Source organism: Coregonus clupeaformis, unplaced genomic scaffold (genome assembly GCF_020615455.1).
Source record: "Coregonus clupeaformis isolate EN_2021a unplaced genomic scaffold, ASM2061545v1 scaf0039, whole genome shotgun sequence".
Classification (NCBI taxonomy): Eukaryota; Metazoa; Chordata; class Actinopteri; order Salmoniformes; family Salmonidae; genus Coregonus; species Coregonus clupeaformis.
This window is the reverse complement of record NW_025533494.1, coordinates 296,472-321,427: the sequence shown is the minus strand read 5'-3', so window position 1 is coordinate 321,427 and position 24,956 is coordinate 296,472. Positions and strand designations below refer to the sequence as shown.

General features: G+C 45.7%; 1 protein-coding gene across 1 annotated transcript; it reads right to left on the bottom strand.

Annotated features, from left to right (window-relative positions):
- Positions 1 to 290: 290 nt before the first annotated feature.
- On the bottom strand, positions 291 to 20,024 carry LOC123483171 (CD209 antigen-like protein E). Its single transcript, XM_045212688.1, has 9 exons — positions 19,931 to 20,024; positions 12,401 to 12,487; positions 12,157 to 12,303; positions 11,865 to 11,933; positions 11,514 to 11,576; positions 10,754 to 10,837; positions 10,264 to 10,430; positions 7,187 to 7,320; positions 291 to 737 (listed from the first exon to the last, which is right to left on the bottom strand). The coding sequence occupies exons 1-9, from the start codon at positions 20,016 to 20,018 to the stop codon at positions 560 to 562; spliced, it is 1,017 nt and encodes a 338-aa protein (XP_045068623.1). The 5' UTR covers positions 20,019 to 20,024; the 3' UTR covers positions 291 to 559.
- Positions 20,025 to 24,956: the final 4,932 nt, after the last annotated feature.

Sequence of the window (24,956 nt, the reverse complement as noted above, 5' to 3'; positions counted from 1 at the left end):
ATCTGTTAAATGATTAAAACGTCAAATGTAAATGTTACATGAGAAAACATATTTACAAATATCAATAGAAAAGTTATATCCATTTTAGTAGGATCTGTCTCAATCCAGCTGGCTATGTGAAGGAACTACACAGGTATGACAGTCAATTATAGCTAAAAGTGTGGACACAAGCTCAAATGAAGCTAGTACTCTGCATTAATCCAAATTACATTGAATATGCTTAGTCCAGCAATACACTCTTAGAAAAAAAGGGGCTATCTAGAACCTAAATGGGTTCTTTGGCTGTCCCCATAGGAGAACCCTTTGAAGAAGCCTTTTTGGTTCCAGGTAGAACCCTTTTGGGTTAAATGTAAAACCCTTTCAACAGAGAGATCTACATCTACATGGAGCCAAAAAGGGCTCTACCTGGAACCAAAAAGGGTTCTCCTATGGGGACAGCCGAAGAACCCTTTTGGAACCCTTTTTCTATGAGTGTAGGTTTAATCTGCGTTTGGAAAACTGGTCCTATATACTACCCAACAATGTGTTGCCTTGTGTTGGTTCAATACACTACATTTTTTTATACTATGGCCTGACTTTCACAGACTGAACGACTCTCACAGATTCTCTTAGATGATTCGGCACATGGAAAGTCAAACCAACAATTTTTTTTTCTGTGACAGTGTTGACCAATTCTGACACAGTTTTCTATTTCACCTTTAGGCCCACAGTTATTTGGTTCGTTGGAGTCCCAGTACCTAGAAATGGGAGAAGGGAAACCATTACTCCATACTGTCACGGTTTCGGCCGAGGCTGCTCCTCCTCCTGGTTCGGGCAGGCTTCGGCGTTCGCCGTCCCCGGAGTACTAGCTGCCACCGCTCTATGTTTCTGTGTTTGATTGCTTTTGTCTGTCTGTCACCTCTGTGTCTGTTTGGGAGTTGATTACGTGTCTTATAAGTTCCGTGTTGTGATCTAGGGTATTTGTGTGTTGTTATTCTGTTGCCACCGTGTTTATGATACGTGTTTGTTTTCCGTGTCATTTTTCCTTGTTTAGTGTTTTACGCGTGTGCGTAATTTTCCCTCGCCACTTCGTGTTTTCGAGGTCGGGGTTTGTTCGCTTGTTTTTGAGACTATTAAAGTCTTGTTGGACTTAACCTCTGTTTCCTGCGCTTGACTCCTCCACCACATCCACGACGGAATAGTGACAGAACAACACACCTTCATGGAGTCAGCAGGAACAGCGGCGGCACCCGAATCCCTGCTGGACCGGATCAACTTCCAGGACGCCATGATCCGGCAACTCGGGACCGCCATGGACGAGGTGTCCAACGCTCTGCGCCGATTGGTGAACTCTGAGGTGGCCAAGGACCCTTACAACATCGCATCACCAACGGCCAGTCCTCCTCTCTCAGTACCGGAACCCAGTGGCATTCGGCTCTCACTCCCGAGGGCATATGACGGTTCTGCAGCCGGGTGTCAGGGATTCCTCCTGCAGGTAGAACTTTACCTTGCCACCATACACCCGGCGCCCTCGGGATACGAGCGTCTCCGCCCTCATCTCCTGTCTCTCCGGCAAGGCGTTGGAGTGGGCCAACGCCGAATGGAGGGGAATAGACGCCGCTACCATCACCTACGCGGAGTTCTCCCGCCGCTTCAGGGCTGTCTTCGATCATCCCCCCTGAGGGAGAGCGGCGGGAGAGCGTCTATTCCACCTCCGACAGGGGGAAGAGGAGCGCACAGGAGTTCGCACTGGAGTTCCGGACACTAGCGGCGGATGCGGGGTGGAATGAGAGGGCCCTCATCGACCAGTACCGGTGTAGTCTACGAGAGGACGTTCGTGAGGAGCTGGCCTGCAGGGACACCAACCTGTCGTTTGACCAGTTGGTGGACATTTCCATCCGTCTGGATACCCTGCTGGCTACCCGCGGGACGTCCCGAGTGGGGGTCGTCCAGTCCACCCTCCAGCACCCCCGAGCCGATTCCCATGGAGCTAGGGGGTGCTGGCGCTAGAGAGAGGAGGAGAGGGAACCCGAGGGGGGCCATCCCCTGCACCACCTGCGGTCGTGGAGGACACATTGCGGCCAGGTGCTGGGGAGGGTCTCCTGGGAGAGGTGACAACAGGCCACGCACTGGGGAGTCATTTCAGGTGAGTAGGCGCCCCACTCACCCAGAGCTCTCTGTTGGTCACATGAGTATTCCTGTGAGGTTTCCACAGGTGGCACCTCATTCCCAGCATAAGGCGCTAGTAGATTCAGGCGCAGCTGGGAACTTTATTTATCAGGCATTTTGTAGTAGGTTAGGGATTCCCCTTCGGCCGGTAGACGATCCATTTCCTGTCCACGCATTAGACAGCCGGCCGTTGGGGTCGGGCCTGATCAGGGAGGTCACAGCACCACTGACGATGACGACACAGGGGGGTCATGAGGAGATCATTCAGTTTTATCTGATTGACTCTCCTGCGTACCCCGTGGTGTTGGGCCTTCCCTGGTTAAGCACCCATGATCCTACCATAGCGTGGCAACAGAGGGCTCTTATGGAGTGGTCTGCTCAGTGTGTAGGAAGATGTCTAGGTGTTTCCGTAGGGGCGACCTCGGTAGAGAGTCCGAACCAAGTGCCCGCACTGCGCATTCCCCCGAGTATGAGGATTTAGCACTCGTGTTTAGCAAATCGAGGGCAACACGGCTACCTCCTCATAGACAGGGGGACTGTGCGATAAATCTCCAAACAGGAGCGGCTCTTCCACGGAGTCATGTGTATCCCCTGTCTCAAGAGGAGACAGCGGCTATGGAGACATACATAGCCGAGTCCTTGGCACAGGGATACATACGGTCCTCTACTTCCCCAGTCTCCTCGAGTTTCTTCTTTGTGAAGAAGAAGGACGGGGGATTGCGCCCTTGTATTGATTATCGTAGTCTCAATCAGATCACAGTTAAATACAGCTACCCACTTCCACTGATTGCGACAATGACGGAGTCATTACGCGGAGCGCGATTCTTCACAAAGTTGGATCTCAGGAGTGCGTACAATCTGGTGCGCATTAGGGAGGGGGATGAATGGAAGACAGCATTTAGCACCACCTCGGGTCATTACGAGTATCTCGTCATGCCATACGGGTTAATGAATGCTCCGTCAGTCTTCCAATCCTTTGTTGACGAGATTTTCCGGGACATGCATGGGCAGGGGGTAGTAGTTTACATCGACGACATCCTAGTGTACTCTGCTACTCGAGCCGAGCATGTAGCCCAGGTGCGCCGAGTGTTGAGAAGACTGTTGGAGCATGACTTGTATGTCAAGGCAGAGAAATGCCTGTTCTTCCAGGAGTCCGTCTCCTTTTTGGGTTATCGGTTGTCCGCGTCTGGTGTGGAGATAGAGGTAGACCGAGTATCGGCCGTGCGTAATTGGCAAACTCCAACCACTGTAAAAGAGGTGCAGCAGTTCTTGGGTTTTGCTAATTACTACCGGAGGTTTATTCGGGGTTTTGGACAGGTTGCAGCTCCCATTACGTCCCTGTTAAAGGGGGTCCGGTTCGCTTTGCGGTGGTCGGCTGAGGCGGACAGGGCATTTGTCAAACTTAAGAACCTGTTCACCTCGGCTCCGGTGCTGGCGCATCCGGATCCCTCTTTACCATTCCAGGTTGAGGTAGACGCGTCCGAGACCGGTATTGGGGCAGTCCTGTCACAACGGTCCGGCGCGCCACCTAAACTCCGCCCCTGTGCTTTCTACTCAAGAAGCTCAGCTCGGCGGAGCGCAACTATGATGTTGGGGACAGGGAGCTGTTAGCCGTAGTCCAAGCCCTAAAGGTGTGGAGGCATTGGCTTGAGGGGGCTCAACACCCTTTCCTCATTCTGACTGATCACCGTAACCTGGAGTACATCCGGGCAGCTAGGAGATTGAACCCTCGTCAGGCTAGGTGGAATATGTTCCTAACCCGGTTTGTTTTTAAGATCACATACATCCCAGGGTCCCAGAATGGTAAGGCAGACGCCCTGTCCCGGCGGTATGACACGGAGGAGAGGTCCAACGAGCCTACTTCCATATTGCCGGAATCTTGTTTGGTGGCTCCGGTAGTATGGGAGGTCGATACGGAAATCGAGCGGGCACTGCGTACCGACCCTACTCCCCCGAGTGTCCTGTGGGGCGGACGTACGTTCCGCTCGAGGTCCGTGATCGTCTTATTTATTGGGCTCATACATCACCCTCCTCTGGACATCCAGGTATTGGCCGGACCGTGCACTGTCTTAGCATGAAATACTGGTGGCCAACGTTAGCTAGGGATGTGAGGGTTTATGTCTCCTCCTGCTCGGTGTGTGCCCAGTGTAAGGCGCCTAGACATTTGCCCAGGGGTAAGCTACATCCCCTGCCCGTTCCACAACGACCATGGTCCCACCTATCGGTGGATTTCGTAACTGACCTACCCCCTCCCAGGGGAATACCACCATATTGGTCGTTGTGGATCGGTTTTCCAAGGCCTGTCGTCTCCTTCCCATGCCGGGTCTCCCTACTGCCCTACAAACCGCTGAGGCCCTCTTTACCCATGTGTTCCGGCACTATGGGGTCCCCGAGGATATTGTGTCTGACCGAGGTCCCCAGTTCACTTCCAGAGTTTGGGGAGCGTTCATGGAACGGTTGGGGGTCTCGGTAAGCCTTACCTCGGCGTACCACCCAGAGAGTAATGGGCAGGTGGAACGTGTCAACCAGGATGTGGGTAGGTTTTTGAGGTCCTATTGCCGGGACCGGCCGGAGGAGTGGTCGAGGTTCATCCCCTGGGCAGAGATGGCCCAGAACTCGCTCCGCCACTCCTCCACCAACTTAACACCTTTCCAGTGTGTTTTAGGTTATCAGCCGGTCCTGGCACCGTGGCACGAGCCAGATCGAGGCCCCTGCGGTGGACGAGTGGATTCGGCGCTCGGAAGAGACGTGGGACGCTGCCCATGTCCATCTGCAGCGTGCCATCCGTCAACAAAAGGCGAGCGCCGATCGCCACCGCAGTGAGAAACCGGTGTACGCACCGGGAGATCGAGTCTGGCTCTCGACTCGAAACCTGCCCCTCCGCCTGCCCTGCCGGAAGCTGGGTCGGCGGTTTGTGGGGCCCCTTCAAAGTCCTGAGAAGATTGAACGAGGTGTGTTACAGGTTACAACTGCCAATTGAGTATAAAAATATTAACCCCTCGTTCCATGTGTCTCTTCTCAGGCCGGGTGGTAGCTGGCCCACTCCAAGAAGATGAGATAGGAGAGACCCCTCCGCCCCCCTTTGGACATCGAGGGGGTCCCGGCGTACAGGGTCCGGACCATCTTGGACTCGAGGCGCCGGAGGAGTGGTCTCCAGTATCTCGTGGAGTGGGAGGGGTACGGTCCGGAGGAACGGTGCTGGGTGCCAAGGAGGGACATACTCGATCCTTCCCTCCTGACTGAGTTTCACCATGGGCATCCCACGCGCCCGGGTCCGCGTCCTCCTGGCCGTCCCCGAGGCCGGGGTCGGCGCGCGGCTGGAGCCGCGCGTCAAGGGGGGGTACTGTCACGGTTTCGGCCGAGGCTGCTGCTCCTCCTGGTTCGGGCAGGCTTCGGCGTTCGCCGTCCCCGGAGTACTAGCTGCCACCGCTCTATGTTTCTGTGTTTGATTGCTTTTGTCTGTCTGTCACACCTGTGTCTGTTTGGGAGTTGATTACGTGTCTTATAAGTTCCGTGTTGTTATTCTGTTGCCACCGTGTTTATGATACGTGTTTGTTTTCCGTGTCATTTTTCCTTGTTTAGTGTTTTACGCGTGTGCGTAATTTTCCCTCGCCACTTCGTGTTTTCGAGGTCGGGGTTTGTTCGCTTGTTTTTGAGACTATTAAAGTCTTGTTGGACTTAACCTCTGTTTCCTGCGCTTGACTCCTCCACCACATCCACGACGGAATAGTGACACATACAGTATGTCACAGCAGAAATACATTTTTCAGACCAAATATATTGGCACCATGGCAATTTTCTTAAATATTCCCTATTTCTTCTAAAGTATGTTGAAATTGAAAAAAACATTTGGTCTCCACACCTTATTGGATTTTCTTGTTATTTGATTTTGTAAACTTAAGTTTACAATTTTAATTTAGGAAATAAAGACAAATGGCATGGACTAAATGATTAGCCCCCTGGAGCTAGTACTTGGTAGCAGAGCTTTTGGCCAAGATAACTCCTGACATATGCTTCCTGTAGCCCTCAATGAACTTTCTGAACCTTTCTACTGGCAATTTGGCCCAATTATCAGCAGCAAACTGCTCTAATTATTCAATTTGAGGGGTGCCTTCCACCAACTGCTGTTTTCAGCTCTCGCCATAGATTATGGATGTGATTCAGATCTGGACTCTTCACTGGCCACAAACAAAACAAAATTGTATCTCTTTGGAAATACAGATCAGCACTGTGTTTACCGATGACCAAATGAAGCATTCAATTAAAAGAACACCATCCCTACAATCAAACATGGGGAGGTTTGATAATGCTGTGGGGTTGCTTTGCTGCCTCTAGTACTGGGGGTCTTGAACGTGCGCAAGACATCATGAAATCAGCAGATTGGAGTCCAGTGTTAAACCCAGTGTCCAAAAACTGTGTCTCCATTGAAGGTTGTGGGTCCTCCAGCAGGACAACAACCCCAAACACACATCAAAAAGCACCAAGGAATGGTTCAAGAAGAAACGCTGGACTGTTCTGGAGTGCAGTCCAGATCTGAATCACAGCCATAATTAATTGGCGATATTCCCCCCAAAAATTGTTGGAAGAATTGGAACGGTTTGCTGCTAAATACTGGGCCACATTTCCAGTAGAAAGGTGCAGCAAGCTCAATGGTGGCTACTAAAGTATTTGTCTTCAGTTATCTGTAATGGCTGTACAACCAAGTACTAGCTCCGGGGTGCCAATACATTTTCGATGCCATTTGTCTTTATTTTCTAAATTATCATTGTAAACTTACGTTCTGCAATGTTGAAAATCCAATAACAAGTTGTGGAGATCAAAGGTATTTGTTCTATTTCAACTTATTTGAGAAGAAATAGGGAATTATTTAAGAAAAGTGCAAAGGTGCCAACATATTTGTCCGCAACTGTACAAGGCTTACAAAACGATGTATACAATGTTTTGCTTTTGAGTGTACAGCTGAGTTGTGTGTGTGTGTGTGTGTGCGCGTGCCTGTGTGTGTAGATGTGTGTGAATGTATGACTTAAAACATCCTTACTTGATGTTCTCATTAAGAGTTGTATTGTCCATCCAGACCCACACATTCTCTTGCTTCTCATCTGTCAGTCCTATCCAGGGGCTGTGTTCATAAGGATCAATTCCCAGTGTTACCACTCTCTGTTTTATAAACTCCTATGGAGGAAACCACACGTTAATCAACCAATGGACCAATGGTTCTACATTTACATTTACATTTTAGTCATTTAGCAGACGCTCTTATCCAGAGCGACTTACAGTTGGTGAGTGCATACATTTTTTTTTTCTTCTACACACACCTAGACTGATCTGAAATAACAGGGCTAGTAAAAGCAAGTCCCCAAAGCGATTCATCCGCCATTTTGCTTCTATTCTTCCTGTTTTCAGATAAGTGGACACGAGGGAGAGGAGACTCAGCGAGGAAACCACTTTAGACTATTGCGATTCAGCCCATAATACGTAATATTCAGCTGCAGCCTCTTGGGATTCAGCCCATAATAAGTAATATTCAGCTGCAGCCTCTTGGGAGGAGGGAACAGCAATATATTCCAGTCCGTAGGGAGATGGAATTAGATGGTTTCTAAATATTTTCCCAGTCATTGGGGACTAATGCCTGCTGTTACCTTCCTAACGCATATAACAGCATATACAAAACAGATGGCATTGAATATGGAATCAGCTGGACTAAGGACCACCTTTGAGGACTGAACATCAAAGTTTGACTGCGGGCACCCAGCAGGGCCGCTTCCTGCTTGTATTAACTTTAAGGGTTTTCAATGAGTGGCTTTTGGTTGGAACTTGGTACTATGATCAGTTTGAGACAATCCCTCCATCTCCTCCCATGGACATCAGCTGACTTTTTATAATCAATATCAATTTAAGTGGATCAATTCACTTTCCTATGAAATGGCGTCATCTGGCCCACTCTGGGGATTCAGAAAGACAGGGAGGTTGAGTCAATTTTGACTATTTCCTAAAGCAATCTCCGCTGACATGTTGCACATTCACATACTCACCTCCTCACACACTCAAGACCAGGTCAAATGCCTGGTCATCGGTGATCGGGGATCAATGGTAGCCGAGGTTATCTAAATGGATTTTGGTTCATATAATTTACTAATGGGCTTATCCGGTAGTCCAGAAGACAGGGTCACCAGAAAATATGTTAAACCTGTGGACTGTGGTTACCAACTGTCTGGGTCGAGTTGTCTAGAGAGATGATGTTTATAGGTTAATCAAAAATTAGGTTAATTTCTAAACTAGGGGCACGGACACCGTCACGCCCAAAACACAATGAAATTTCGATGTAACGTTTTATTTTTTATTTAACTTTTATTTAACTGGGCAAGTCAGTTAAGAACAAATTATTATTTACAATGACGGCCTACACCGGCCAAACCCGGACGACGTTGGGCCAAGTGTGTTCAAACCTCTAGCATAGCTTTTTTATATTAGCAATAGTTCAAGGCTTGGAGATGGTATTCAAATCTAGGTGCAACTAGCTAACTAAGCGGTGAAATGGTAGCCTAACTGGTTCACCGTGCAGGCCGATGGTTTGATGGACCAGTTTTAGGTTGAGACAAGACCGGTCACATCGGCCCGGAGCCTCTTCTAGTCCAAAACACCAAACATAATCTAACACAAATTAACGATATCAAACAGGATTCTTCACTAGTAGCAGTATATTTGGCTGCAATCGTTCAGATTTACACGACACTACAGCATGGTGGGTTAACTAGGTGAGAAGAGTCAGAACGATCAGTTTCGGTTCTCAAGTCGCCATCATCATCACATCCACATTCGGCTTTTTTCAGTGGACGCACAGTGCTAGCGAGCTAGCTAAGTGGCCAACGTAGCACCATCACCCCTACTAACCTGCTTTTCACCACGAACTAGCTACAACATTCTTGACATGGCGACCTACTTGACATGGCGTTCTCATCATGATTAAAGCCTTGATGGCTGAACGTTTATTGAAGTCTGCACTTTATGTGAGAGTGATGTAGCAATTAATTACAATACATGATCAAATGTAGGTGGACACCTGATTGTCAAACATCTCATTCCAAAATAATGGGAATTAATGTGGAGTTGGTCCCCCATTTGCTTCTATTACAGACGCCACTCTTCTGGGAAGGCTTTCCACTAGATGTTGGAACATTGCTGCGGGGACTTGCTTCCATTCAGCCACAAGAGCATTAGTGAGGTCGGGCACTGATGTTTGGAGATTAGGCCTGGCTCGCAGTCGGCGTTCCAATTAATCCCAAAGATGTTCGATGGGGTTGAGGTTAGGGCTCTGTGCAGGCCAGTCAAGTTCTTACACACCGATCTTAACAAACCATTTCTGTATGGACCTCGCTTTGCGCATGGGGGCATTGTCATGCTGAAAGAGGAAATGGCCTTCCCCAAACCGTTGTCACAAAGTTGGAAGCACAGATTCGTCTAGGATGTCATTGTACTCTGTAGCTTTAAGGATGTCATTGTACTCTGTATCTTTAAAGATTTCTCTTCACTGGAACTGAGGGGCCTAGCCCAAACCATGAAAAACAGCCCCAGACCATTATTCCTCCTCCACCAAACTTTACAGTTGGCGCAATGCTTTGGGGCAGGTAGCGCTCTGCTGGCATCTGCCAAACGCAGATTTGTCCGCACTGCTACAGGCTTTAGCACTCGGCGGTCCCGTTCTGTGAGCTTGTGTGACCTACCACTTCGCGGCTGAGCCGCTGTTGCTCCTAGACATTTCCACTTCACAATAACAGCACTTACAGTTGACCGAGGCAGCCCTAGCAGGGCAAACATTTGACGAACTGACTTGTTGGAAAGGTGGCATCCTATGCCACGTTGAAAGTCACTGAGCTCTTCAGTACTGACCATTCTACTGCCAATGTTTGTCTATGGAGATTGCATGGCTGTGTAATCGATTTTACACACCTGTCAGCAATGGGTGTGGCTGAAATAGACGAATCGACTAATTTGAAAGGCTGTCATTTACATCAATGTAGAAAATGTAGAAAATAGTAAAAAATAAAGAAATCCCCTTGAAAAAGTAGGTGTTCTAAAAGTTTTGACCGGTGTAGTGTACTACACCTCCAACCTTACCTGCTCCTGCTGACTCTCTATGATGACCAGGTGTCCTCCATCGTGGATGCAGGCGTACTGACTCTGTTCCCAGGTCAGTTTGTCTTTAGAGAAGTAGTAACATGATCCATTGTAGAACTCCCAGCCAGGAGAACACGGCTGACTGGTATTACATCTATTCTGACTCCCTGTAAGAGAGAGAGGCGAGACAAGAACACACCAGAAGACAAGGAGACAAGAGACAATGAGATGCAATTTGTATTTGATGACTTACAGTAGTACAGTATATCCTATATTTATATGTGCAGCCAGTATATACAGTATAATAATATAAGTGTACAGTATAATATTCAGTACTATATTATATCCTATATGTATATGTGTATCCTGTATATCCCGTATAATAATATAAGTATACAGTATAATATTCAGTATTAGAATATATGGTATATTATAACTGTACATAAGGCATCCACTTTTGTACTCTCATGCGTGGGAGGATAGAACTAACCTTGGATGGTTGCCAGGAGATCTTTGACCCTAGTCAGGTTGGCCTTACAGTCTTGAAGCTCTGAGAATAACAGCTCTCTCTGGACTAAGAACAGAAGAGATTGATATCTTATTAGAAGACAGTGTAGTTCTCTTGAATTCGAGCCATAATGTAGGGCATTTGGCAAATGAAAGAGTGACCTACAAAATAACTGTTTATTTATTGTATAAATTGTTTTAGGGGGCAAATCAGCTTTAATATTGTAGTTATAGTGTGGATTCTATCAATGTAATTGTCTGCATCATTTCCAATCCCTCAAATTTTTTGTAAATATATATATATTATTTTGTAAATATATTTTTCTTTATTATAAAATAACTGTTGAATTTAGGCCATACTACAAAGGTATGCATTTGGCGCATAAAACATTTGAAGTACAAAATGACGTTCCAACGCACTTCACCACACTCATATGACTAAGTTTCCATTAGGGCAGGACTTTTCCCTGGTCAAGAAAAACCCCTCTCCTTCCTCATATACAGTGCTATGATAGCATATACAATATTCAAACATGTTTTGGGGAAGCAATACTACTGCAGTGTAAATTTAATCCTAATCTTGATAACATGGAACTTTGTATTGAAATGAGAAGTTTGAGTTAAATTGAGTTCAACTTCCACTTTTAAACTTCACGTTAATAGTGAATGAATATTGTGATATGAATAGGAGAACAGCAGCTAGTCAGTCCCATGTCAGTAGAGTCCTGCTCTAGACTACCTACCTGTTATGTTGTGGCTCTCATTCTGCAGTCTCTTATAGTTGTCTTGCAGTTCATGCAGTTTCCCTGTTATGAAAGAGCAAATAATATGGATGAAAAACATTCATTTATTTACATATCTAACAATAAAGTAAGAAAGTAAACCTTGTCCAAGCTAGAATTACCTATTATCTAACCATAGTCCTATTAAAATGAAACAATATGTTATTCATATATTACAGTGAAACGGCAGTATTTGAATCTGAGCCAGTCCCCCATTGACAAACTGCACCTTAATGATTTATATGGATTTTCTCAAACATTTATAGAAGGGGTTGATAATGGTAAAGACCTCTGGATCATTGATATTCTCACCTGTTAGATTCTCTTTCATCTGGGCAAAGCGAGCCTCCTCAGCTTGAAGACTAGTCATGTTGGAAGAATCTGTATCAGAGACAAGGAGACAAGATGGAGGGTAATTGTTCTTCTCTTGTGTATCACACTATCGTACCAACCTGAAATGTACTGGTCTGGGGTGGCTTGGATATTTTCTCTGCACATTGTCCTTTTCAGCAGAGTTCCAGGCCAACAACTACAGTGGATGCATAACCAGTTCGGTTCAGTAGTGTAAAAGGGTCAGGGTTCAGTTAAATGTTTTTATACTCACAGAGGACTCCCAGAGTGATAGCCAGACCCAGCAGTAGAACACAGAGACACGCCAGGGTCACCACGGGAACACTCCCAGACCCTCCCTCCGGGATTGCAGCCTTTGACCCCACTGGGGGAGAGGGGTCACTAGTGTCAGGGTCACTTCCTGGAAAAGGAGTGGATGTCAGGGGTTTAAGGTCATAAGGTTAAATAAGGGGTACTTAATGTAACCCTTAGCTAACTGTAACACACACACACCTCACCTTTCCCAGGATCCTCCTGCTCTCTAGCTCTACCTCCTGGTCTTCTGACCTCAGAGTATGTGACATCCTCTTCACGTTCGGCTACTCCTATGGTTACAGAGATATGAAGAAAGAAATTGTTCTTTTTTTCATTTATTTTATATATATTGCACCCCATGCGTGATTATATTATTTCCCTAAAACCAACCTCATGGTGATTACCCCCTATTAGAATTGTACCATTCTAGTATCTCTCACACATTCCACTATCTCAACATTCTATTAGTATTGTACCATTCTAGTTTCTCTCACACATTCCACTATCTCAACATTCTATTAGAAATGTACCATTCTAGTACCTCTCTAAGAATCCACTATATCAATATTATATTAGAAATGTATCGGTCTACACTGAAAATATATATAAACGCAACATCTAAGGTGTTGGTCCCATGTTTCATGAGCTGAAATAAAAGATCCCAGAAATGTTCCATTTGCACAAAAAGCTTATTGCTCTCAAATTATGTAGACAAATATGTTCACTTCCCTGTTAGTGAGAATTTCTCCTTTGCCATGATAATCCATCCACCTGACAGGTGTGGGATATCAAGAAGCTGATTAAACAGCATGATCATTACACAGGTGCACCTTGTGCTGGGGACAATAAAGGCCACTCTAAAATGTGCAGTTTTGTCACACAACACAATGCCACAGATTAATTTCTCTACCATAAGCCACCTCAAACGTCGTTTTAGAGAATTTGGCAGTCCGTTCAACTGGCCTCACAACCGCAGACCTTGTGTATGGTGTCGTGTGGGTGAGCAGTTTGCTGATGTCAACGTTGTGAACAGAGTGCCCCATGGTGGTGGTGGGGTTATGGTATGGGCAGTCATAAACTACGGACAACGTACACGATTGTATTTTATCGATTTGCAATTTGAATGCACAAAAATTCCGTAACGAGATCTTGAGGTCATTGTAAGTGTCACGATCGTCTTGACGAGAAGTAGACCAATACGCAGCGTGTTGCACGAACATGGTGATCTTTATTATCTTTAGAGATAACCTATACAATACACAAAACAATAAACGACTCGTGAAGTCCACGGTGACAAAGACCGACAAGGAACAAAAACCCACAAACACAAAGTGAAACACAGACAGTTAAATATGGCTCCCAATCAGAGACAACCAGCACACAGCTGACACTCGTTGCCTCTGATTGGGAGTCACTCAGTCAAACATAGAAAATGACGAACTAGACTGCGACTGCGACCGCGCCTAAATACGAGCAAAACAGGGGAGGGCTGGGTGGGCATTCCTCCTCAGCGGCGGCTCCGGCTCCGGGCTTGCCCACCACCCTCCAACAAACCCCCCATAGCGCCCCTGGTCCGGTCTGGCCCCGCTGGCTGGAGCTGGACTGGACGTAGCAGGAGCGGTAGGCTTCAGCTCCTTAGTGGAGCAGTTGAGCGGTACCTGAATTGGCACCGATGACCCAGGCACGGGTTGTGCCGGACTGACGACTCGCACCCCTGTCTTGGTGCGAGTGGCAGGAACGGGCCGGGCCGGGCTGGCGACGCGCACCGTAGACTTGGTGCGAGTGGCAGGAACAGGCCGGACCGGGCTGGCGACGCGCACCGTAGACTTGGTGCGTGGAGCAGGGACAGGCCGGGCCGGGCTGGCGACGCACCCCGTAGGCTCGGTGCGTGGAGCAGGGACAGGCCGGGCTGGGCTGGCGACGCACACCGTAGGCTTGGTGCGTGGAGCAGCAACTGGCCGGACTGGGCTGGCGACGCACACCGTAGGCTTAGTGCGAGTGGCAGGAACAGGCCAGGCCGGGCTGGCGACGCACACCGTAGGCTTGGTGCGAGGGGCAGGAACATGCCGGGCTGGGCTGGCGGCGTGCACCTTACACTTAGTGCGGGAAGCAGGAACGGGCCGGACCGGACTGGTGACTCACACCACTTGCTTGGTGTGAGGAGCGGGACTGGGTTTCGTCATAACCCCCCGCTCCCTCAGCTGCCTACCGAGTTCCTCTCGCCGTGCCTCATTTCTCACCCTTTCCCTTATCGCCTCCAAATGCTCCATCCTCTGCAACACTACCTCCTGCTCCCTCGTCGTCCCTGCCGTGTGCCCCCCCTAAAATTTTTTTGGGGTTGCCTCTCCGCCTGTCCGACGTTGACCCTGCTGACGCCGCTGCTCCTCTCTCCGTCGCCTCTCCACCGTCTCACTCCATGGCCGGCGATCCATCCCGGCCAGGATCTCCCTCCCAGGTCCAGGACCCTTTCCCCGTCTAATATCTCCTCCCATGACCAGGCTGCCTGCTCCTGGACACGCTGCTTGGTCCTGGTATGGTGGGTTTTTTCTGTCACGATCGTCTTGACGAAGTAGACCAATACGGAGCGTGTTGCACGAACATGGTGATCTTTATTATCTTTAGAGATAACCTATACAATACACAAAACAATAAACGACTCGTGAAGTCCACGGTGACAAAGACCGACAAGGAACAAAAACCCACAAACACAAAGTGAAACACAGACAGTTAAATATGGCTCCCAATCAGAGACAACCAGCACACAGCTGACACTCGTTGCCTCTGATTGGGTGTCACTCAGTCAAACATAGAAAATGACGAACTAGAAACACCCAACATAGAAACAGAACACATAGAATGAACACACCCTGGCTCAACATATAGAGTCCCAGAGCCAGGGTGTGACAGTAAGGCCCATTTTTTTGTAGGTATCTATGACCAACAGATGCATATCTGTATTCCCAGTCATGTGACATCCGTAGATTAGAGCCTAATTAATTAATTTGAATTGACTGATTTCCTTATATGAACTGTAACTCATTAAAATCTTTTAAATTGTTGCTTGTGGCATTTATATTTTTGTTCAGTATAGTTTCTCTCTCACAATCAACTGTATCAACATTCTATTAGAAATGTACCATTTTAGTTCCTCTCTCTCACAATCCACTATCTCAGCATTCTATTAGAAATGTACCATTCTATTTCCTCTCTCACGATCCACTATCTCAACATTCTATAAGAAATGTCCCATTCTAGTTCCTCTCTTACAATCCACTATCTCAATATTCTTTCCTTTGAGCTCTACTAGGTTAGAGTACCCTGACTGGAAGGTCCAACATGCAAACCATTTTATGAACTGTTAGGGTAACTAACCAATCTAATATTCTAATTCAGCATATCTGAAGAAAAGCTAACTTATTGTCAAGAGAAATTAGGAAACACTCTTGGCCATGAACCAAATGTTACAGGTTGATGCTGTCTGTCTGTCTGCATGTCTGTCTGGAAGTTGGTTCACAGTGTGAAATCCAACAGACATGTCCAGAGTGTGACGAATAACATCTACTTTACATGGAACTGTCATCTTCTCATGCCCTTTACATTGCACTAATACTGTACATATCCTTCAAAACAGGATTCTATATGGAGAACCATTGTTGAGGCCCTAAGGAATATATTCAAAAGGAAATGGCCAAAAACTTTTCACTTGACATAATAATGCTATAGTACATTCTAAAAGAGATGCCCACTGACTCACACAATACCACATGTTAAACATTTAGTACTAATTCATATTTATCCTCAAGTACAGTTACAAACACACTTCAGAAAAGCTCATATTGATCCCAACCAAAATATGTCTTATTTTCCGTCTAGCCCCTGGGTTTACACAGTTATTATTTGTGATACAACCATACAGTAAATCATCACGATAGCCAGTTAATAATATTCCTTGACAGTCTATGGATGCAACAGTGCGTCAATCTAATTAACATAACAAGAAATCCCCATAAAAGTCTGTCAATTTAAACTAGAGATATCTGCTTTTTGCATGGGCTACGTCTCAATCCACCAAATCCGCCTATGTTGACCTTCCACATCTGTGGTGGAAGGTGGCAGGGGTACAGTGCTGTTTGTCAGGAGACATCATGAAAATCAGTCTTCTCACAAAATCGCCTGTATCGCCGATGTGCCAACGTCTGACTGTATCGTCCGCACCGTTTGGGCTACCAACTAACGTGACCCCACTATGGAAATGGGAGACTATCAAGAACACTATGGCGTTTGCTGTCTTGCTCCGCAACCCCCACAAGTGTCAAGGGACTCGTCTGAAGGTAACCTATAAAAATAAATGGAAATATGGAAGCAGTTTTGTGCAAAAGAAAAGTGGTTAAATATGTGTCCAAAAAAGTTTTCTCATATCTTCTAGATATAGGACAGACACATTATTAATGTCACACCCTGATGTATGGGACTCTAGGATGTTGAGTCAGGGTGTGGAGTTCTATGTTGTATTTTCTATGTTCTCAGTCTAGGTGTTGTATTTCTATGTTTGGCCGGGTGTGATTCCTAATCAGAGACAGCTGTCGCTCGTTGTCTCTGATTGGGGATCATACTTAGGCAGCCTGTTTGCATTCAGTTGTTGTGGGATCTTGTTCCGTGTAGAGGCTTGTGTTGTGTTTAGCCTGTGGACTTCACGTTACGTTGTTTTGTTGTTTTGTTCGTGTGTTTATCTTTAAAATAAACATGTATGCATTTCACGCTGCGCCTTGGTCTGACCCGTCCTTAAACGAACGTGACAGAAGATCCCACCAAACACGGACCAAGCAGCGTGCCCAGGAGCAAACACCCTGGACACAGGTGGGGAAGATTTGGTCTTGGGAGGAGATATTTGCGGGGAAAGGACCCTGGGCGAAGAAGGAAGCCCAGGCAGGAGAGGAGCAACGGCAACACAGAAGGCGCCGGCCGAGGAGGAAGCCCGAGAGGCAGCCCCAATAAAAAATTTTGGGGGGGCTAAAGGAGTGGTCGGGGAGCGAGAGAGAAGAGCCCCGACCACTGCACCCGGTGGGTTTCCAGGTTGAGTCCCTGCGACCATGGGGAAGAAGAGTGGCAACAGTTTTATACTGAGGAGTCGGAGGATGACGACGACGACGATGAGTTTCTGTTCCCTAACTCTTGGGGGCTCCCGGAGGAGTCTTCACTGGAGGAGGAGTGCCGAGAGAGAGAGAAGGATCGGATCTGCAGGGTAAGAGAGGAGGCCACCACATTACGGGGGCTGATAGCGAGAATAGAGCGGGAGAGCTCCATTCAAGAGGAGGCACTGCAGGAGGCTCGTAGGGAGAAGAAGGAAGTAGATGCACGGAGAGAGGAGCTAGTTAGGCAACATAAGAAGCGTGGGTTAATAGAGGAACCCAAGTATGCAGAGATACGCACTGTATCGCCAGTGCGCATGCACAGCCCAGTGTGTTCTGTGCCAGCGCCCCGCACGTGTCGTGTGAAAGTGGGCAGCCAGCCAGGACGGGTAGTGCCGGCTCAATGCTCCTGGTCTCCAGTGCACCTCACCAGTCCTGTTCGGCCCGTATCTGCTCCTCGCACCAAGCCAGTGGTGTGTATCCCCAGTCCGGCCAGGCCCGTTCCTGCTCCTCGCACCAAACCAGTGATGCGTTTCTCCAGTCCGGCCCGGCCCATTCCTGCTTCTCGCACCAGACCTGTGGTGTGTCTCCCCAGTCCGGCCTGGCCCGTTCCTGTTCCTCGCACCAGGCCAGTGGTGCGTGTTCCCAGTCCGGTACGCCCGTGCCTGCTCCCCGCACCAAGGCAGTGGTGCGTGTTCCCAGTCCGGCCCGGCCTGTTCCTGCTCCACGCACCAGGCCAGTGGTGCGTGTTCCCAGTCCGGTAAGGCCTGTCCCTGCTCCTCGCACCAAGCCAGTGGTGCGTGTTCCTAGTCCGGCCCGGCCCATTCCTGCTCCTCGCTCCAGACCTGTGGTGCGTGTCTCCAGTCCGGCCCGGCCCGTTCCTGCTCCTCCCACCAGACCAGTGGTGCGTGTTCCCAGTCCGGCCCGGCCCGTTGCCTGCTCCCCGCACCAAGCCGGTGGTGCGTGTCGCCAGTCCGGCATGGCCCGTGCCCGTTCCACCGGTGCCGGCACCGGTCAGCTGCTCCACTCCGGAGCCAGAGCAGTCCGCTCCACCAGGATCCAGTCCAGCTCCGGTCAGCAACTCCACTCCGGAGCCAGAGCAGTCCGCTCCACCGGTGCACAGTCCGGCTCCGGTCAGCAGCTCCACTCCGGAGCCAGAGCAGTCCGCTCCACCGGTGCCCAGTCCAGCTCCGGTCAGCGGCTCCAGTCCGGAGCCAGAGCAGTTCGCTCCACCGGTGCCCAGTCCAACTCCGGTCAGCGGCTCCAGTCCAGACCCAGACGTCAGTCCCTCTCCAGGTTCGGGGTCTCCCACACCAGGGTCCAGACAGGGCTTGGTGCATCGTGGGAGGAAGGAGAGGGGAAGCAGCGTGCCGAGGTCCAGACCAGACCAGGGGCGTAACGGGGAGGCTGAGAGAATGTGGTCGTCACGCCCGGAGCCGGATCCGCCTCCGAGGTGGAATGCCCACCCGGACCCTACCCTGTTATGTAAGGTTTGTGCGGTCGGAGTCTGCACCCCTGGGGGTACTGTCACACCCTGACGTATGGGACTCTAGGATGTTGAGTCAGGGTGTGGAGTTCTATGTTGTATTTTCTATGTTCTCAGTCTAGGTGTTGTATTTCTATGTTTGGCCGGGTGTGATTCCCAATCAGAGACAGCTGTCGCTCGTTGTCTCTGATTGGGGATCATACTTAGGCAGCCTGTTTGCATTCAGTTGTTGTGGGATCTTGTTCCGTGTAGAGGCTTGTGTTGTGTTTAGCCTGTGGACTTCACGTTACGTTGTTTTGTTCGTGTGTTTATCTTTAAAATAAACATGTATGCATTTCACGCTGCGCCTTGGTCTGACCCGTCCTTAAACGAACGTGACAATTAAATAAAAATATTCCTTATGATATTCCTTATGATTTGTTCTTTGACTGTCTTTTTTTTGCCATTTTGAATGTGTTTTTCAATGTGTTTCTATGGGCTATAGTAGTAAAGGCCAAATTCAATATTTTATCAAATTATTATAATATAATTTTTATACATACAGAGGCCTTTCAAGGTGTCGAAAGTGTTGCACAGGGATGCTGGCCGATGTTGACTCCAATGCTTCCCACAGTTGTGTCAAGTTGGCTGGATGTCCTTTTGGTGGTGGATCATTATTGTTGATGCACACGAGGAACTGTTGAGTGTAAAAACCCCAGCAGTGTTGCATTTCTTGACACAAACCGGTGCGCCTGGCAACTACTACCATAACCCGTTCAAATCTTTTGTCTTGCCCATTCACCCTCTGAATGGCACACGTACACAATCCATGTCTCGATTGTCTCAAGGGGTAAAAATCCTTCTTTAACCCGTCTCTTACAGTGATTTAACATTTGATATCAATAATTCATCACAGCGTTCACCTGGTTTCACTTGGTCAGTGTATGTAATGGAAAGAGCAGGTGTTCTTCATGTTTTACACACTCAGTATATACAGCCTTCTTCTGTTACTAACTCCTTGTTGAATTATGACATTTCAACCCTCGCCCCCCAAGGTGATGAAACGTTGTATTGTAAACGTATGTTTGAAAACTAATAAAACGATATAAATGAGAGAATAAAGAGGAGGAGAGACTCACCTTTAGAAACTTCACTTTCTGCTCCAGCATCTTGGTTCTGATGCCGAGTGAATGTAACATCGGAGTAGACGATTTCACCAGACATCATCACTACTCTAAGTCCTCTCTCAGAGTGGAGACCAGAAGAGGAAGAAGTCCCTTAACATCACACATGCTCACTCATGAAAATCCCATAAACACTCACACACTCAACCACACACACACACGTAGTACACAAACACATCTGTTACGGAATACAAAGGATGTTATGCAAACAACATGCACACACACACACACGTCCCAGGAGAATGTTGAGTAAGGGGTGTTGAGGTGCAGTAAAAAATGAATATTCAGTTCCTATTTACCTCTGGGCTCCATTTGAATATGTGGTAAAGTAGAACTTCATTTGAATATGTTGTAAACTATCAACCCTGTCATTGAACTGTATTACTGATGCCATCTCTAAAGGCATAGCCAAGACAGTTGACTTGTCATGCTCATTCAAACATGGCCTGTAGAATTTACAGTAGCTAGGATTCTAGCTAGCTGTAATTATATAGAGATATAACATTATCTGTCAGTTAAGTATCATTCATGATAGATGGTTTGTCACGATCGTTGATGAACGATAAGGACCAAGGCGCACCGTGATATGCCAACATGTTTATTTAAGGAATAAACACAACGACAAAACAATAAACTAACGATACGTGACGTCCTAAGGTACACACAACATACCTCACACGGAACAAGATCCCACCACTAACTAGTGCCAAAAGGCTGCCTAAGTATGGTCCCCAATCAGAGACAATGAGCGACAGCTGCCTCTGATTGGGAACCACACCGGCCAACATAGAAATAGACATACTAGAACATCAACATAGAAATATACAACATAGAACATACACACCCTGACTCAACATATACGAGTCCCTTGAGTCAGGGCGTGACATGGTTAAAGAGAGACAGCAGATAATACATTATTTACATAATCCTAATATAATATATCACATCATATATCATCAAATAATGTTTTATAATAATCATTTCATAATGACAGCTCCTGTCAATTTGACTATTTGTGTGGGCTCTCTTGAAGCACGATATTGACAGCTGTGGAAGCAACTGTTGTTTTCTGTGAATATATTTGTATAACCACTGACACTATGAAAGTGGTACTATTCTCATATTAACATACTGTCTCTGCTGACTGTTGTCCAAGACAGGTAAATGATGTGGTGAGGTGTGTTCAGATTAGGTATTAGTAATTTGGTCCTCTTTCATGGTTTTAAAATGACCAAATATGAACCAATATGAAATACTCAACAACAACAACAACAACAACAACAACAACAACTACTACTACTACTAGTACTACTACTACTACTACTGTATCACCATGTCCTACATTACATTTTACAAACATTACTATATCACTGTGTTATTCTAGCAGGACTCAACAAAAAGAGAGATGTGTATCAGTGCACCAATGTCATGGTATTGTTGTCAGATGAAAGAACTCTATAATGTGTTGCATGGAGAAGACATGTTGAGATCCAGAACCACACACACTAGTAGTACACAAACACAACTGTTAAGGAATACACAGAATGTTATGCAAAGAACATGCACACACACACACACGCTTACAGGCACGGACACACGTCCCAGGAGAATGCTGAGTGGGGTGGTGAGTTAAAATACAGAACTCAAATTCAGTTCCTATTTTTCGCTGGTTTTTATTTGAATATGTGGTAAAGTAGAACTTCATTTGAATATGTTGTAAACTAGAACTTCATTTGAATATGTTGTAAACTATCAACCCTGTCATTGAACTGTATTACTGATGCCATCTCTAAAGGCATAGCCAAGACAGTTGACTTGTCATGCTCATTCAAACATTCTAAATTCAAAGGATTCTAAGTAGCTGTAATTATATAGAGATATAACATTATCTGTCAGTTAAGTATCATTCATGATAGATGGTTTGTCACGATTGTTGATGAACGATAAGGACCAAGGCGCAGCGTGATATGCCAACATGTTTATTTAAGGAATAAACACAACGACAAAACAATAAACTAACAATACGTGACGTCCTAAGGTACACACAACATACCTCACACGGAACAAAATCCCACCACTAACTAGTGCCAAAAGGCTGCCTAAGTATGGTCCCCAATTAGAGACAATGAGCGACAGCTGCCTCTGATTGGGAACCACACCGGCCAACATAGAAATAGACATACTAGAACATCAACATAGAAATATACAACATAGAACATACACACCCTGACTCAACATATACGAGTCCCTTGAGTCAGGGCGTGACATGGTTAAAGAGAGACAGCAGATAATACATTATTTCCATAATCCTAATATAATATATCACATCATATATCATCAAATAATGTTTTATAATAATCATTTCATAATGACAGCTCCTGTCAATTTGACTATTTGTGTGGGCTCTCTTGAAGCACGATACTGACAGCTGTGGAAGCAACTGTTGTTTTCTGTAAATATATTTGTATAACCACTGACACTATCAAAGTGGTACTATTCTCATATTAACATACTGTCTCTGCTGACTGTTGTCCAAGACAGGTAAATGATGTGGTGAGGTGTGTTCAGATGAGGTATTAGTAATTTGGTCCTCTTTCATGGTTTTAAAATGACCAAATATGAACCAATATGAAATACTCAACAACCACAACAACAACAACAACAACAACAACTACTACTACTACTAGTACTACTACTACTACTACTGTATCACCATGTCCTACATTACATTTTACAAACATTACTATATCACTGTGTTATTCTAGCAGGACTCAACAAAAAGAGAGATGTGTATCAGTGCACCAATGTCATGGTATTGTTGTCAGATTAAAGAACTCTATAATGTGTTGCATGGAGAAGACATGTTGAGATCCAGAACCATCTTACTGAATGTATAACATTCTCAGTTGTCCACATTACATTCATATGATACTGTGTATACTGTAGTGTACATCCAATACATTCCACTAGGTGTCTCATCAGTCCCATTATTTACAATATTTACATCATCAACAGTGGTAGTAGCAGAGACGTAAGAGCAAGCGAGACATTTCACTTGCTCCTTTTTTGTGCTTCATATACTGTCAGTCAATGCATTAAGCAGATCAGATCCAGCTGCTATCACATTGGTGTCTATGGGAGAGCCACCCCTTTTAGCTTCAATATGCAACCTTTTGGGCAACCCGACCAAATTCACATAGAAATGTAAGTTATAGCTCTGTCATTCTCATTGAAAGCATATCTAAGATGTGGTAGATATGTTCTATGGGCGCTATTTCTATCCTCCCAGTTCTTAAGTTACGTTTTTTCTTTGTACACCAGCTTCAAACATCTGAAAATATAATATTTGTGGTTACTGAAAATATATTTCACAGCGGTTTAGATGGTTCAATTATTTTCTATACTATACAGCGCTTGTTTTGTCACATATACTGAAATTAGGCAAAATATAACAAAATTTGCAACCAGGAAATGGTGAAGCAATTTCTGAATATTGGACCTTTCAGTATTAAGCAGATTGGAACATAGATTTATTTTTTAATGGTATGCTTTTTGACCATTCAAAACAAAGGCTGGACCACTTAAGTCAGTTGTTTGTGTGTATGCCTCTCAAGACACAAAATACTGTGCACAAAGGCTGAGAAACTTTACACTGGTTGTCATAGTTACCACAAACCAACAACCCTCCTCAACCAGAGACGAGTTGAGTGGTTATGGTTTGATCTCTTCCTCTTTAGCAGTGAGGGTTTGTCTGTGAAATGGTATTTTTCCATTGTGGGCGGAGAGAGACAAATAGAGAAATGGTTGTAGATGCTAATGAGTAGGCCTATGCATGGGACAAGTGTGTGGGGCTTTTTTACCAATGTAATTTTAGAATACAGTATACTGTATTTCACTTGTTATATTCATTTCTCAAGATCATCTACACACAGTTGACCTCCAAATAGCTACAGTGGGGTCCGAAATTATTGACACCCTTGATGAAGATGAGCAATAATGACTGTATAAAATAAATAACTCAAATACTGAGCTATATTGTAAGCAAAAAAAAGGGTGAAATTATATAATTTACACTAATAAAATTGCTCAGAGAAATACATTTGTTTAACAAGTAGTCTTTTCTCTCTAAAAGGTAGGGATCAAAATTATGGACACCGCTAAATATTCTTCTAAATAAAGTAGTCAAAAGTTTAGTGGGGTCCTATATTCCTAGCACGCAATGACTATATCAAGCTTGCGACTCTACAAACTTGTTGGATGCATTAGCAGTTAGTTTGGTTGTGTTTCAGATTATTTTGTGCCCAACAGCAATGAATGGTAAATAATATGTTGTGTCATTTTGAAGTCAGTTTGATTATAAATAAGAATATAATATGTTTCTAAACACTTCTATATTAATGTGGCTGCTAACATGATTAAGGATAATCCTGATTGAATTGTGAATAATGATGAGTGAGAAAGTTACAGAGTGTCAAAGATCATACCCCCGAGACATGCTAACCTCTCACAATTACCAAAAACAGGGGAGGTTCTTAATTACAGTAAAAGTGACTCCAAAAATACATTATTTACCATTCATTTCTATTGGGCACAAAATAATCTCAAACACAACCAAAATTAACTGCAAATGCATCCAACAACAAGTTTGTAGATTCACAAGCTTGATGTAGTTATTGAGTGCTAGGAAAATGGGACCAAATAATACACTTTTGACTGCTTTATTCATAAGAATCTTAGGGGTGTCAATCATTTTGACCCCTACCTTTTTGAGAATTTATTGTATTACCTGTTAAACAAAATCTCTTTCAATGAGCAATTGTATAAGTATAAAATAATTTCATTTCCCCATTTTTTGGGGTGCATACATTATAGCTCAGTATTTGAATTATTTATTTGATAAAGTCATTGTTGCTCATCTTTATCAAGTGTGTCAATAATTTCAGACCCCACTTTACATCCTGAACAAAATGATAAATATCAC

Bases quoted from the DNA above. Each gene is read 5' to 3' on its own strand.
- LOC123483171 (XM_045212688.1), bottom strand. From the start codon at position 20,018: ATGATGTCTGGTGAAATCGTCTACTCCGATGTTACATTCACTCGGCAT. The intron at 12,488-19,930 runs GTGAGTCTCTCC...CTGTAACCATAG, and splicing joins AGAAAGTGAAGTTTCTAAAG to GAGTAGCCGAACGTGAAGAG. The intron at 11,577-11,864 runs GTGAGAATATCA...CTTTCATAACAG, and splicing joins GATGAAAGAGAATCTAACAG to GGAAACTGCATGAACTGCAA.